The 14,464-nt window shown below is 47.2% G+C and overlaps 1 protein-coding gene across 1 annotated transcript in view; it reads left to right on the forward strand.

Moving 5' to 3' along the window:
- Positions 1–14,464, forward strand: part of LOC147884609 (Major facilitator superfamily protein) — a 121,214-nt gene that overhangs the window by 34,112 nt on the left and 72,638 nt on the right. Inside the window, exons 6-7 of the mRNA XM_087397397.1 lie at positions 2,064–2,157; positions 2,242–2,398. Of these exons, the coding sequence (XP_087253523.1) occupies positions 2,064–2,157; positions 2,242–2,398 (251 nt within the window). The remainder of the gene's footprint in view (positions 1–2,063; positions 2,158–2,241; positions 2,399–14,464) is intronic.

Here is a 14,464-nt window from a genome sequence, read left to right on the forward strand (position 1 = left end):
CCAGATCAGAGATGCCTCACGGCCTTCATTCACAGGGGGGTCCGACACAGAGAATACTTACTCAGGCGACGGGGCTTGGCCACATCATCAGACATCTCTCAGAGCAGGATCACAGAGTTCTTCCCATCGAGTGACATTGATCGTCCAGTCTCTAGCTGCAGACGTGACAGAGACCCTAATCCGACGACCGCAGTACGACACACAAGACATCGAGGGGACACACAGATCACTCTAAGGGACCTCCCGTCATTGTTTAGACCCAAGATACGTCCCACGGGAGTCACGGTGGCTCTGGTCTTGCGTCGAGCCTCGTCCAGGAGACCGAGACGCATGGCACCCCTTGCTGTTGACTGAGGAGCAACCTAGACACCTAAGACACTCAAGTATGAATGTACAAGAGGGGTCGTGGAACCTTTGCATGAGAGAGCAAATGTTTGGTAGGTGCAAGATTGAGTACTTACAGAGAGAAGAACACCCAATCCTACAAGCAAATATAGAAAACTAGTTCTTTCAAAGACATAAGGTATTCCCTCCCAATCCCTACAGATTCGCCAATGCATGAGTGCATAGTGAGCTCATAGCTCAATCCTCTCTCCTCTCCCACACTGAAGGATACTCCCCTCCACCTCCACCTTTGCCTTTCATCCTAGCTGGTTATGTCCATTGACGATGACTTGGGACTTCTCCTGTGGGTGGAAATTTCTTTCCTTCCATTCTCATTGGTTCTCCTCCTATCTCCATCAGTCATTCCTCCACTCCATCTCTTAATGACTTTGGGTATCCCACTGCACTGAAGTCCCATCAATCTCTGACTCTTCGGTCCCATCATAACTCTCCCATGTGCACCTCTGTGTACACCTCCTACCACTTTGATGCGCCCTCCAAGCTGGTGGTTCGACCAAGTGGTCTCCGGGTCAAATCACGTTGGATGTCAGCAACCTATTTGTTGTCACCTTTTAAGTGTCATGGTGGTGACCACAAGGTTGCTTAGTCAAGTCGAAAGGTTGCTGGAGTCATCCTAGGTCATGTGTTATCTCGTGTACATGGTCTCTTTTTGGTCAAATTCCTCAAGTCATCCCTTGTACAAGGTTTCCTATGATCAAGGTCTCAGGTCATCCTTGTACTGGCAAATGACCTTCTAGATCCCCTATAATGCTCTACCATTGTATTCGATTGCTGATGAAAATTTTGAACAAAATGAACATTACAGCATGCACTCTTGTACCAGCCTAGGGAATCAAGGTATGAGATTTATTCAACCTTGTGGGTATGTGTGAACAAAATTTATGGCACTTTTAGCAAGATTAGGGCTAGCAGGAAAACTAGAGGGATTAGATGGATTCCATCGACGGATGGGGAGTTTCAATGCAACCTCCATCCATGAGAATTCTATAGAAAGACACAATCACCCAATCTGAGAAGTGTGTGGTGTCTAGTCATGTTACCAGTATACCACTTAAGTTTCTGTTTCATCCATTGTCTCTTTAAGCCTTTGACCTAGCACCACACTGCCAAAATGACTGCTGTTCCAATCTGGATGGATTCTGGAAAGCTATAAGCCAGAAAAGGTCGACCCTTAATGGTACTCCATTGGTTTAGATCTTCTGTCTATTTTGTGAAGCTGAATTGATCCTTGCTTTGATTTTGAATCTATCAATAACAGCTTTGTTGGTCTCTTGTCGTGTGCATTAGTTCATGCTTCTCTGGAATTTGTTGAGGCCTTTATCTTTGTGGTAAGAGGGATGACACTTTCTAGGGTCCATACATATTATGCATTGTGGATATAGGAAGATGTGCAGGGCGTTTTTCTTCCTGCTGTTGTTTATGCATTTTTTCTGTGAATAACATACTTATTGTATATAAGTAATCAAGCCTGTCACACTGAAGCAGTACGCTTTCAATGACTATGTAAATTTTGGCCTCGTAAACTTATCATAAAGGGACAGGTGGTCCATTGAAGTCTCACTGATTAAAGATATTTGTCTTGTCTTTATTCCGATTACTTTGAGATTTGTAGTTCTTGCTACAAGGAATATACTTAATTATATCATTTGTTATCTTAGGTGGAGAACTATGTTTTGGATGGCTATCATACCGGGAGTTTTTCTCATTATAGGCATGCAGTTTGCAGTGGAGAGTCCTCGTTGGCTCAGCAAGGTAGGATAATACCTTAATATACTATCGTGAAATTCTACACGGGGATGTATTAAGGTTTTGACAAGTGGGCTCATATTTCCCTAGACTGGTAGGTGGGAGGAAGCAAGACAAGTTATTGGAAAGCTTTGGGGAGCATCAAAAGTGGCTAGTGCTATGGAAGAACTTAGAAAAGCCTCAGAATCAGAAGATTCAAGTATGGAAATATCATGGTCTGAGCTCCTTTCTGAACGCTATTACAAAGGTACATGAGAATCAACTTATTATAATGATACTTAGATAGGAAAGCATAGCAAACCTAGAGATTTTGCAGTCGCCTAAGATGGAGAAGCTAGCAAGTCTTAGTTCTTTGGGTCAAAATCTGATTCCGAATTCAACCATTATCCACATAACTGCTTATTTACACATTTTTACATGGAGCGAGATTTGTAATGTGGGACAACACTGGTTTTTTATTTTTAGGCAGGGTGGCAATGTTGTTAAACTCTCTCTCTCTCTCTCTCTCTCTCTCCCTCAGCCCCCCCCCCCTCCCCCCCAAGCATCTCCTGACACTGTTGCATTGCCCCCGTCCCTTTGTCCCCACCTCCAGAGGCCCACATCACGCCTGTGCGCCAGGCTTGATGTCTGCAGTAACCCCTCTAGGGGCCTAGGTCGGTGGCGAAGCAGCTGTAGCCCCCAAAGGGGCCTGGCGCACAGATTGCAACACAAGAAGCAGCCCCACCCGTGGTTGTAGCAGCAGCTACAAGCAGCATCTAGGCTGTGCCATAGCCATCCCAGACCTCAGGAGCTGCTGTAGCAGCCTCAGTGCCATCTGCACCTGCAAGCAGCACGACATGTGACATACTTCTTCTATGTCTTTGAGTCAACCTTGGGACACATTGGGATAGAGGAGGAGGAGATAGCCGACATGAGGGGCATCATGGATCAGCGGGAAGAGATGACACGCAGTGGTGGAGCCAACGACATGGAGGATGACTAGAGCACGCACGATAAAGGTCCAACCCATACTGAGAGGAAACCGTTTGAGTCAATGTGTCACTCTTGATATGGCCCACCAGATACAGAGATCACAGAGACCACGCCCCTTGCCATAGCGAGAGACAACTCAATAAATGCAGATACAAGACATTTTCACATCCCAGTGGAGAGCCACTATGGTTACCCTGATATTTGAAGCACTATCTTTGCATGGTTGAGTTTTTACTAGCTTAGCCCGCAGCAAGGACCTTAGAGAGCCCTTTGCCTCAGCCCACAATGGCTTGTATGAGTTACTTTTTGGATTGTACTTTGTCTCGGTATCCCCTCTGCTACCCCTCCGCTACCCCTCTGCTACCCCCTCCGCTACCCCTCGCTACCTCCTCGCTACCCCCCCGCTACCCCTCGCTACCTCCTCGCTACCCCCCTGCTACCCCCTCTACTACCCCCGCTACCCCCCCGCTACCCCTCCGCTACCCCTTGCCCTCCGTACCCCCTTGCTACCCCCCGCTACCCCATCCGCTACCTCCCCGCTACCCCTCGCTCAACACCCCCCCCTCCTACCCCCCCTCGTTTTTTTTTAAAATAATTAAATAAAACCCCCCGCTCGCATCTCCAACCCCCTTTTTTTTTTCCTTCTTCTTCTTCTTCTTCTTCAATAGCTCTGACCTCCTGCAATCCCTTCTTTGCCACTGCTGCCTCCCCCATAATGAAGGGAACAAGGGGATGAGGACAGGAGACTAGGCGGGAGACCCTTTGGTCCAAATTTGCATACGTGTGGAGATGGGGAAGGGGAATGGTGACAAGGCGACCACTATTTCACCACCATCATCCGCCTCATCATCTACGCCACCTCTCTCCTACTTTCCCCTCGTATCACCTCTACCTCTCAGTGAGCCACCCTTCATCACCTCGTCCGGCCTCACTACTCCTACATACCACTCCCCCGCCCAGATCATGCTGTCCCCACCCTCAGTACAACCTCAGCAGCCCACCTTCATTCCAACCCCTCTCGAGATCCAGTTCCCACGTGGACTAGGACATCTTAGGCCCCCACCAGATGCTTGGGACTCCCTATTGGCTGAGATACACAGCATCCGGGCCCATCAGGCAAAGCTGACACATTACACCCAGGAGCAGGCCCACATTATACACGAGGAGGGCACCCTTATCCAAGGACTCAGACACGACATCACACAGCTTCGAGAGGAGCTCGGGACCCTCAGAGCAGCGCCTGGAGGGATCCCAATCACAGAGATGGAGGCACAGATAGCCACGATAAAGTCAGCTATAGCAGAAATGACTAGATGGGTGGACGTGGCAAAACGAGAGCCTGCAGAGGCAACCGTTTCAGCTGCCATACAGGAGTAGCAGCAGAGGGCTTCAAAGGTGTCACGATCTGTGACGAATTCCTTTCTCTATATCTAGACTTATGGATGGTTTGATGAATGGACACTTATGGAAGGGTATGCCCTTTCGACGGGACACTTCCTACGAGGCACAACCCTTCACAAGAGACATTCTATTGAAGAGACATTCCTATTGTAATGTACCCTCTCATCAAGGGTCACACCCTTCACAAGGGGTGCACACCTCTTCATGCACATACACTTTGGAGTACACACCTTTTCATGTGTGACTCTTCACTCTCTATATAAGAGAGGCCCAATTGTATGGATGACACTACAGCTACACTACAGACACTCAAGCAATACAATTATTCCTTGTTCTCTGCTATTTCAATCTCCTTTTTATTCCTTAGCACATTTCTAAATATAGTAAATCTAGGATTTCTTACAGTGGTATCAGAGCAAATTTCGCTCCTGCCTGTAGGAAATGCCCCCCACCTTCTAGCGCCTATCTGATACATCTTTTTCCGCTAGAAGGACATCCGTGCACATTGTGCATGGAAGAGATGGAGAGGATGAGCGTAAAAATTTTTAGCGCCAACCCTGCCTAAAGTCATCAATGGCCTCTCCATCTCCCACACATCACGAGTTGATGTGAATGGACACGACAAAAATCGTGTCTTTTCATGTGCTTGGGCTGTCCCAAAACCAAGGGACGCACCTTTTCCACCATCGGACACACCTTTTGATGAAGAGTCTTGACTCCTCACCCAAGGGACACACCCCATTGTGGCAAAAAGGACACACCTATTCATGTGGGGACACCCCTTTTAAAAACACGGACACACCCTTTCATGAAAAGGCGCACCTATTCCAAGGGTCACACCCCTTCGAATAGGCACACCTTTTGGCACCAAGCACTTATAAAAAGGGTACCTAGAGGGGTTAAAAAGGAAAACCCAGTCCCAAACCTTAGGTCTATCCTAGATACCCAAGGGTTAAATAAACCCACCCTTTAATTTTTTGGGCAACCGCCCAACTTAAGGCAACACAAACGAAAAGACAAAAGGGACGATCCAATTTCAACGCCCGTACAGTTCTTTTGTCAAACAGGTTGGCCTCCTTGCGCAGCCCCTGCCCTCGCCATTTCGCTGCCCTGCCCCCTCGCCATATGCAGCCCCTGCCCTTGCCAGTTTTTCGGCCCTGTTTCCCTGCCAGCCTGCAGTGCCAGATCAGCGCCAGTCCCTGCAAAGCCTGCAGCCTGGTTTCGCCAGCCTCCATCGTGATCCAGCCTGCAGCCTTTGACACCTTATCGCAATCCAGCCTGCAGCCTATTTCGCCATTGACAGCCTGCCCTCACCCCCCCATTTGTTTCGCCAGTCTTTATTGCGATCCAGCATTGGACATCTGCAGCCTGTTTCGTCATAGACAGCCTGCCCCCCCCCCTTTGTTGCACTACATTATCTGCCAGATCAGCAGCAGTTCAGCCCTCCTCTCGCGATGAAGACAGCCTGTTAAAAGCGCCCTATTCCTGTTTTCCAATCCGGACCAGCCAGGCCCCGATCTGCTCCTCGCAACCCACTGCAACATGGACCTCCGGACAGAAATCTGCAGGCCTTTTCTACGCAACAATTTGGCAGATTAAATCAATGCCAGGTGGATTCTTTCCATTCTACTTCTAAGGATTCTCTTGTCATTATCAAATTACAGCAAATGAAAGACGCTCCCTCAGAAACCCCTGGTAATTCACCCGGCCTTTCAAGGACACCTCAGGCATCATCTACCACACAATATCGTGTTCAGATTGCACAACCAGCCCATTTCGGAGCTATTGCATCGTGGGTCTTCTGTGTCACGTGCCCTCCTAGTGATTTGGACCACATCCTATACCTTTTGCATGAGGCACCTCAGTTACATTACTTCCTCAGCACAGTCCAGGTTGTGTTCCACGAGACACGAAGATACCCAGAACCCGATATTCCTCAAGAGTTTGCTGTCCATCTTTGGAGAGAATTTTATCCCTCACCTTCAGCATCTCCAAGGTACTCTCCACCTCCTTCAGCTCCCAAATATCCTATACAGGTTGTACCTTCTCCAAGACAGTATTTACACTCTGAAGGCACTCCTTCTCCTGGATATCCTCCACTTCCGACAGCAGCTCCTTATCCCTTCTCAGATCCGTGGACTCTGCAACCTACTCCTGTTCTCTCATGAGCAGTAACACCACTTTCGGCATCACCAGTGTTACCTCAGACAGGACCTCCTTTACGAGATTTCCACAGGTGGCTCCATCCTGCCTCGCCTGCCCCCTCCAACATGAGCAACCTCAAGGAGCAGCCCGAATCCTCTTCCAGGAATGGTACAAACTAGAGCGCAAGTTCGCGCTTTTCTCACAGGGATCTCCGATATGTCGCAATGCTCGCGTGAAGCCTCTCCAAAGATCAAAGACTCTAGTCCAAAAAAGACCCCTGAAGTCAACGTAAAAGGCGAAACACTACTGCAACTTCAAATTTCCCAGCTTCAGGACAGCATCTCCGACTTGGTCCAGAAAGTCCAACAACTTCAAGATTCTCGCAGTACCACACATACAGAGGATGACGTGACGCAACCAGACGACTATGCGGATTCATTCCCACGAGAGGTAGAAAACACTGAACTACGTGCCCTCTACCGTTTACTTCAAGCTTCCAAAACTAAAAGACTTGACATCAAACTTCCGGAAGCCTACACTGGTCAACGCAATCGCCGAACAGTTGACCACTGGCTTGCAAAAATGCGCATGTATTTTGATACTGTTGACCTCATTGAAGGCAAAAAGATCGCCTTGGCAGCCTCCCTCCTCAAGGATATAGCTTTTCTATGGTGGCAAAGACGCTTAAAGGATGGCAAAAGTGTGTTAACATGGGAATGTTTTGAACACGTGCTCCGTAAGCACTTCATACCTGCCAATGCAGGCTTCCAAGCACGTTCAAAAGTCCGACAGTTGGAGCAAACAGGCTCCCTGTCTTCCTACATCTCTCAGTTCACCACATTGGTGATGGAGATTGATGGTTTAACTGAGGATGATCGCCTTCATGCTTTCATCTCAGGCCCAAATCCCTCGTTACGCATTAATGTCCATAAAGCAAACATCACCACCACAGCTGGCGCTATTGCTTACGCAGAGCGCATTATAGATTTTCAAAACACAGGGAAGCAGAGTGCTAATCGCACACAGAACTCTACTATGGCCAAAGGTGCTTGCCCTCAAGATAACACCGGGTTTCGAAAAAACTCTGGTAATCAAGGTCAGCGACAGTCTCAAGATCCCCAGACGACTCAGAAATCATATGCTGGATTCCAACAGAAGCACTCCTCCAAGGATCGCGCCTCTTCTTCTTCACAAAGTCATTACCGACATTCCCAACATAAAGGTGTGGCCACTGACAAGAAGAACTCCAGCACAAAAGGACTTTGTACCATCTGTACAGGCGACCATAGATGGTTCGATTGTCCCAAGCGACCAAAGCAAAATTCCAATATGCAACCTAGCACTTCTCAAACAAAAGATGCTACCCCAGCACAAGACAAGAAAGGCAAAGCTGTTCGAATGGCAAATACCATCCACCTGAGCCTTGCCAGCAACCCCGAACCTTCCCTAGCCACTCAAGTACTTTGTGTTCAAGGATCGATACGTGGAACAACGATCACTATCATCATCGACAGTGGCTACTCTCATAATTTCCTAGCTATTTCGATGGTCGACAAACTTCGGTTGACCACCAGTCCTAGTCTTATGGACTCTATCAGATTGAACTCACAAATGGAACTACTTTCTTGTGCAACACCAGGATCAAAAACTTGTCTTTTCGCATTCAACATTATACGGACAAGTTGAACTTTGACATCATGCCTCTTTCTCGGTATGATGTCATACTTGGACAACAGTGACTCTACGACTATGATCCATCAATCAGTTTTCGCAGCCATACTATCCAGTTTGTCCACCAGGGAAAACTTATTGAGCTAATTGGTTCTAGGGACTCTCCTTCAACCCCAGTTGCCTTTGCCCTACAAGTAAAGAAGTGGGTTCGTAAACGTCAAGTAAAGACTTCACTTCTGTTGGTTACGGCAGTAGAGGAGACACCAACAAAGGATCCTCCTGAATACCTCAACCAACCTTTTTTCCAGCCCTACCTGGATATTTTTCCACAGGAATTGCCAAAGCAGTTACTCCCTCGACGACCAGTGGATCACCCAATCGAACTTATTCCCGGCAGTAATCCACAGTCGAAACCTCCTTATCGGGTTTCTTACACTCACAATGAAGAAATCCAAAGAAGGTCACCGAACTACTCGACAAAGGTCACATTCAGCCCAGTCGCAGCCCTTTCGGATCTCCTGTACTACTTGTGGAAAAAAAGAATAAGTCAATGCGTCTTTGCATTGACTACCGAGCCCTCAACAAGCTCACTATAAAAAACAAGTATCCATTGCCTCGCATCGATGACCTCTTCGATCAACTTCTACACACAACACAATTCTCAAAGACCGATCTTCATTCAGGTTATCATCAAATTTGCATATGAGAAGGCAATGAGTACAAGACAGCTTTTCGAACAAAGTATGGACACTATGAATGTTTGGTCATGCCTTTTGGGTTAAATGCCCCGGCCACATTCATGACACTCATGAATGACATCTTCAAGCCTTTCCTCGATAAGTTCGTCATCGTTTACCTCGATGACATCCTCGTTTTCAGCAGATCCCTACATGAGCACAAACAACATCTTCACCAAGTTTTTGAAGTTCTCCGCGCAAATTCTCTCTACATCAACATTGAGAAGAGTGAGTTTTTTAAGACCCAACTCGAATATTTGGGACATGTTATTTCAGCTCAAGGCATCTCTGTGGATCCCAAGAAGGTCGAGGTAATCCGAAACTAGCCTACTCCTAAGAATGTTCATGATGTCCACTCTTTTCTCGGATTGGCAAACTTCTACCATACAAAGGTCTATCAGTTTTCCGAAATCGCAGCTCCTATGTTTGAATTATGGAAAAGCACATCAGTTTTTTAGTGGCTTCCCGAAACAGAGTATAGTTTCCAACAACTCAAGCAAGCACTCACTACCACACCAGTTATGGCTATTGCTGACCCAAACCTTCCGTTTGAGGTCATGACTGACGCTTCCGACATCGCTACAGGAGCAGTCTTAATGCAAGAAGGTAGAGTTATTGCTTTGACAGCCATAAACATTCTGATATCCAAACCCGATACCCGGTTTATGATAAGGAGTTTCTTGCTGTTGTACATGCTTATCGCTCTTGGAAACATTATCTCATGGGAGCCGACTCGGTGGTCAAGGCAGACCATCACTCTCTAAAGTATATCTTTACTCAGCCAGTCATGAACGCTCGACAAGCACGCTGGGTTGAGTTTCTGGCCAACTTCACATGACCATTGAGTACATTCCAAGACTACGCAATGTAGTTGCAGATGCTCTCATCAGGTTAACTCTAGCATCAACTATGGTAATCTCTACATTATCTGTGGATGTTCCGAATTCATTCAAAGGAAAGTATTTCAATGATAAGGACTTCGACACAGCAGTACAGTTCTTTCAAAAGATCAACCTTTGACTTCCGAACAGAGGATTTTCTCATCCTATTCTTATACGGATGACCTTCTGTATTATCAAGATCGCGTCTGTGTACCACATGACAAGGATGTTGGACGTCTTTTGTTAAAAGAGCATCATGTAGTTCTGTATGCTGCCCATCCAGGCATCAACAAGATTTATAGGTTACTCAGTGCAACATACTACTGGCCTCAGATGAAAAGCGACGTCATCAACATGGTTATATCTTGCTTATCTTGTCAACAAATGAAAGCAAGCCGATGACTTCCAACAGGACTTCTTTAGCCTCTTCCAATTCCAACTGAAAGGTGGGAAAGTATTTCCATGGATTTCATTACAATGCTACCACGATCCCCCCGAGGTAATACTCAAATTATGGTAATTGGCACACTTTGTTGCTTGCAAAAGTAGTGCATAGGCTCCGGACATAGCCAAACTCTTCATACAACACATCTTCCGACACCATGGATTGCCCAAGAATATCATATCCGACAGAGATCGTAAGTTTTTCAGTCACTTTTGGATTTCACTGTTCGAATCTTTGGGTACAACTCTACTGTTCAGTTCAGCTTACCACCCAGAATCAGATGGCCAGACTGAAAGAGTCAACCAAGTTCTGGAAGAAATGCTTCGACATTATATTCAGTCACGCCCAGCAGCTTGGGAAGAGTATCTACCACTCCTTGAGCTTGCTTATAATAACTCTTTCCATAGTGATATCAGCATGACTCCATTCCAAGCAGCTTATGGACACACTTTGATTGTACCAACGAATTTTGTACTTCAACGTCGAGTGGCCCTAGCTGATCAACTGGTTCAAGAAATGCAAGACATTCTACTCCAAGTCAGGGATCATATGTGAAAAGCGCAAGAGCGGTATCAACGGTCTGCCAACAAACATAGATGTCACCTGGAATTTGACACTGGTGACATGGTGCTATTATTTGTAGCCCCACATCGCTATAAGACGGTTAAGTCTGTGTTTCCTAAGTTGCGACCAAGATACTATGGACCTTTCCAGATCGTCAAGAAAAATTCACCTTTAAGTTACAAATTGGAATTACCACCATCATGGGGTAAAATCCATCCGACATTTCATATTTCTTGGCTAAAGACGTACATTCCAGGCGATGAAGCAATTCCTCCTGCAGGTGACTATGTTCCAGAAATCGAAGACGGTTATGTTCTCCTTATTCCTGAACGTATTCTGGACCATCGACAGCGAGAGACTAGACATCCACTTATCACGGAATTCCTTGTTCTTTGGCGAGATCTGGACGACTCCGATGCTACTTGGCAATCTGATGAAAACTTACAGCAGTACCCTGACATTTTACAGCAGTATTTTCAGAATTTACCGTGATATTTTCTGCATCAGTTCATTATCTCCACCAGGGTCTTATTTTGAGTGGGAGGGGATGTCACGATCTGTGACGAATTCCTTTCTCTATATCTAGACTTATGGATGGTTTGATGAATGGACACTTGTGGAAGGGTATGTCCTTTCGACGGGACACTTCCTATGAGGCACAACCCTTCACAAGAGACATTCTATTGAAGAGAAATTCCTATCGTAATGTACCCTCTCATCAAGGGTCACACCCTTCACAAGGGGTACACACCTCTTCATGCACATACACTTTGGAGTACACACCTTTTCATGTGTGACGCTTCACTCTCTATATAAGAGAGGCCCAATTGTATGGATGACACTACAGACACTCAAGCAATACAATTATTCCTTGTTCTCTGCTATTTCAGTCTCCTTTCTGTTCCTGAGCACATTTCTAAATATAGTAAATCTAGGATTTCTTACAAAAGGCCCTCAACATCCGGATACGAGGGATCACGCGAGACAACACCAGCACCACTACGACGCCCATGGAGGAGGCGATCACCTTTGTGACCATCACCATGGGTGTCCTCGACCATGGCATAGAGGGAGCATGGCGTGTTGGGAGAGATCCCAACCGAGAGCAGTCCCTAGTCATTCGCTTCAGAGATTCACATGTTTGACTAGCAACACTCCGACGCCGAGCTGCTCTACGAGAGCATCCCACCCTGTCCATGGACGAGGATTTGACACCACTACAGATTGAGGAGTGACGAGTTCTTCTGTCGCAGCAAGATGTTGCCCGCAAGAAGGGGAAATGGGCCGTGGTCTGAGATGGTAGGTTGTTGACTAGCACCCATCGAGCTCCCACCCGTACCCCCTAGGGAGACGGGGCCTTTGAGACTCAGGTTTTTGAAACCCTAGATTGCACAATTTGGAACTGTAATGGTACCTTATGGTCAAACCCAGGGAACTTCTCGAAGTCTTATACAGGACAAGACATAGTCTTTTACACGGAGACACACCAGAGCCCAAAGCGTCCACTATCGATAGTCAGTGGCTACACATGGGAGTCAGCCTTCAGGGATGAGACGAAGGATACAGGAGGAGTCCGAGGATTAGGCGGGGTCATAGTATTGTACAGGTATTCCCTCGCTGGAGCCATCTCCATTGAGAGGGACGCACACTTCCGATTCATGTGGATCTGGATCCTGATGCACAGACACTCGTGACCTTTTCATAGCAATATGCTACTTCCTGCCAGACACATCCCACTTCGCCAGAGTGGCACGAGAGGAGGGTGAGACATCGCCATATGCACCCTTACATCAGGATATCCCAGACCTTTTAGCCCGTGGGGAAGTTCTCCTTGTTGAGGACTTCAACGCCAGGACAAGCACGCGCCAGGCACCACTCTTGGACTTTCAAGACGACTCTATCATGCTACCAAACATGGACCTAGACGAGCATGTATGACTAGGACCTCATCGAACCGACACGGGCCTGTTACACCATATGGACACGCACTGCTTGATCTGGGCAAGATGCATGATCTCATCATCTACAACGGGCTTGACCTATGGCCTTCCTCAGGTGGTTTTACTTGCTTCCCACACGGAGGGGGCACTAGTGTAGTAGATTACATCATCGGATCCCCTACCTTCACTTCATGTATCACCGACTTCACCATAGCACCACTCCCTCTAGGAGCTGATAACACATATCGCCACCCCATGCTTAGCCACACCACACACACCACATAGGAAGCACGACACCTACCACGACATACACTTTGATCACAGCCTCTCACCGGCCTACTCTGGACGCCTAAACAGACTCCTAACCTACATCGATCACATACCACTCATAGAGGACCATGCTGTCTTAATTAGTCGCACACTCCACGAGGCTGCCCTCCAAATCTTTCCCCACACCACACAGTCCACTAGACCACCACCTCTTGGTTTTGTACCCTACAACAATTGGTACAATGCGGAGTGCAAGACTCATCGCCAACAACTCTGACTTGAAACCAAATGTCACCTCCTGAACACACCAGACATGGTACGCAAGTACCGACGTCTCGTACATTGGAAGAAGTAGGCATTTCTTCATTGAAATGAGGAGGAGCTGCTGCACATCTTGTACAGCAACAACTCTAAGGATTTTTGACAGAGATTCCTTGAGCGTAGGTCTCCATCACCCCTCACCGACACGAGAGTCTGGCACACGTATGCACACCATCTTTATGATGTCCCACACCAGTCCACTCCAGATCTCATACACACACCTCGCCCCACCACTTGCACATTGTTCACCAGAGGGGGAGTCAAGGACGCGGCATTGAAACTGCACAATGGCCGAACGCGAGCTAAGGATCACAAGGGGCTATGCACTGAGTTTATCGCATATGGGATCGACACGTTAGCCCCGATCCTAGCAAAGCTATTGAATGACGCTGTTTGCCTTGGCTTCCCCTGCACTTGGACACTCAACACCGTCACCCCCATCCACAAGGCAGGGGATCCCATGGACCCGATGACTACAGGACTATCATTATTTTATTTTTTTTTGGGCAAAAAAGAGATTTCTATTAAGTATTAAAGAAAACCGCTAGAGCAAGCTCCATACGGGAATACGGGATACACCATGCAATGCATGAAAAGCTCAAGAGCCAAAAAGAAAGGATTGGGGCTGATAGTGCCATCTCAATCCGGTAGCAACCTCCAACAAAAAGGGAGAACCCCTCCAAAATCGAAGAAATACAGTCCTCCTAGAAGAGGCTGCCCGTGAAGGGCCCTGCATGCTAGCCCGTATGGCTATCAAAGTGTGAAGCGTGTCACTCCAAATACCTGTGAACACGTGTGATGGGTGTATCTAGGTGTCATCCAAGGCCTCTGTGCATCTGGCTCTCCAAATGTGCCAAGAGGAAATGCTAGCCAAAATCTCCCAAGACGTGTCCATTGAAACATGTGAAGCTCTGAAAGGAATATGTGGTACATCCTGAAAAGAGCAGGGCTCTATCACGCGCCGGC

This window comes from Dipteris shenzhenensis, chromosome 26 (genome assembly GCF_047967505.1).
Source record: "Dipteris shenzhenensis isolate YYH24624 ecotype China chromosome 26, Dip_SZ_1.0, whole genome shotgun sequence".
NCBI lineage: Eukaryota > Viridiplantae > Streptophyta > Polypodiopsida > Gleicheniales > Dipteridaceae > Dipteris > Dipteris shenzhenensis.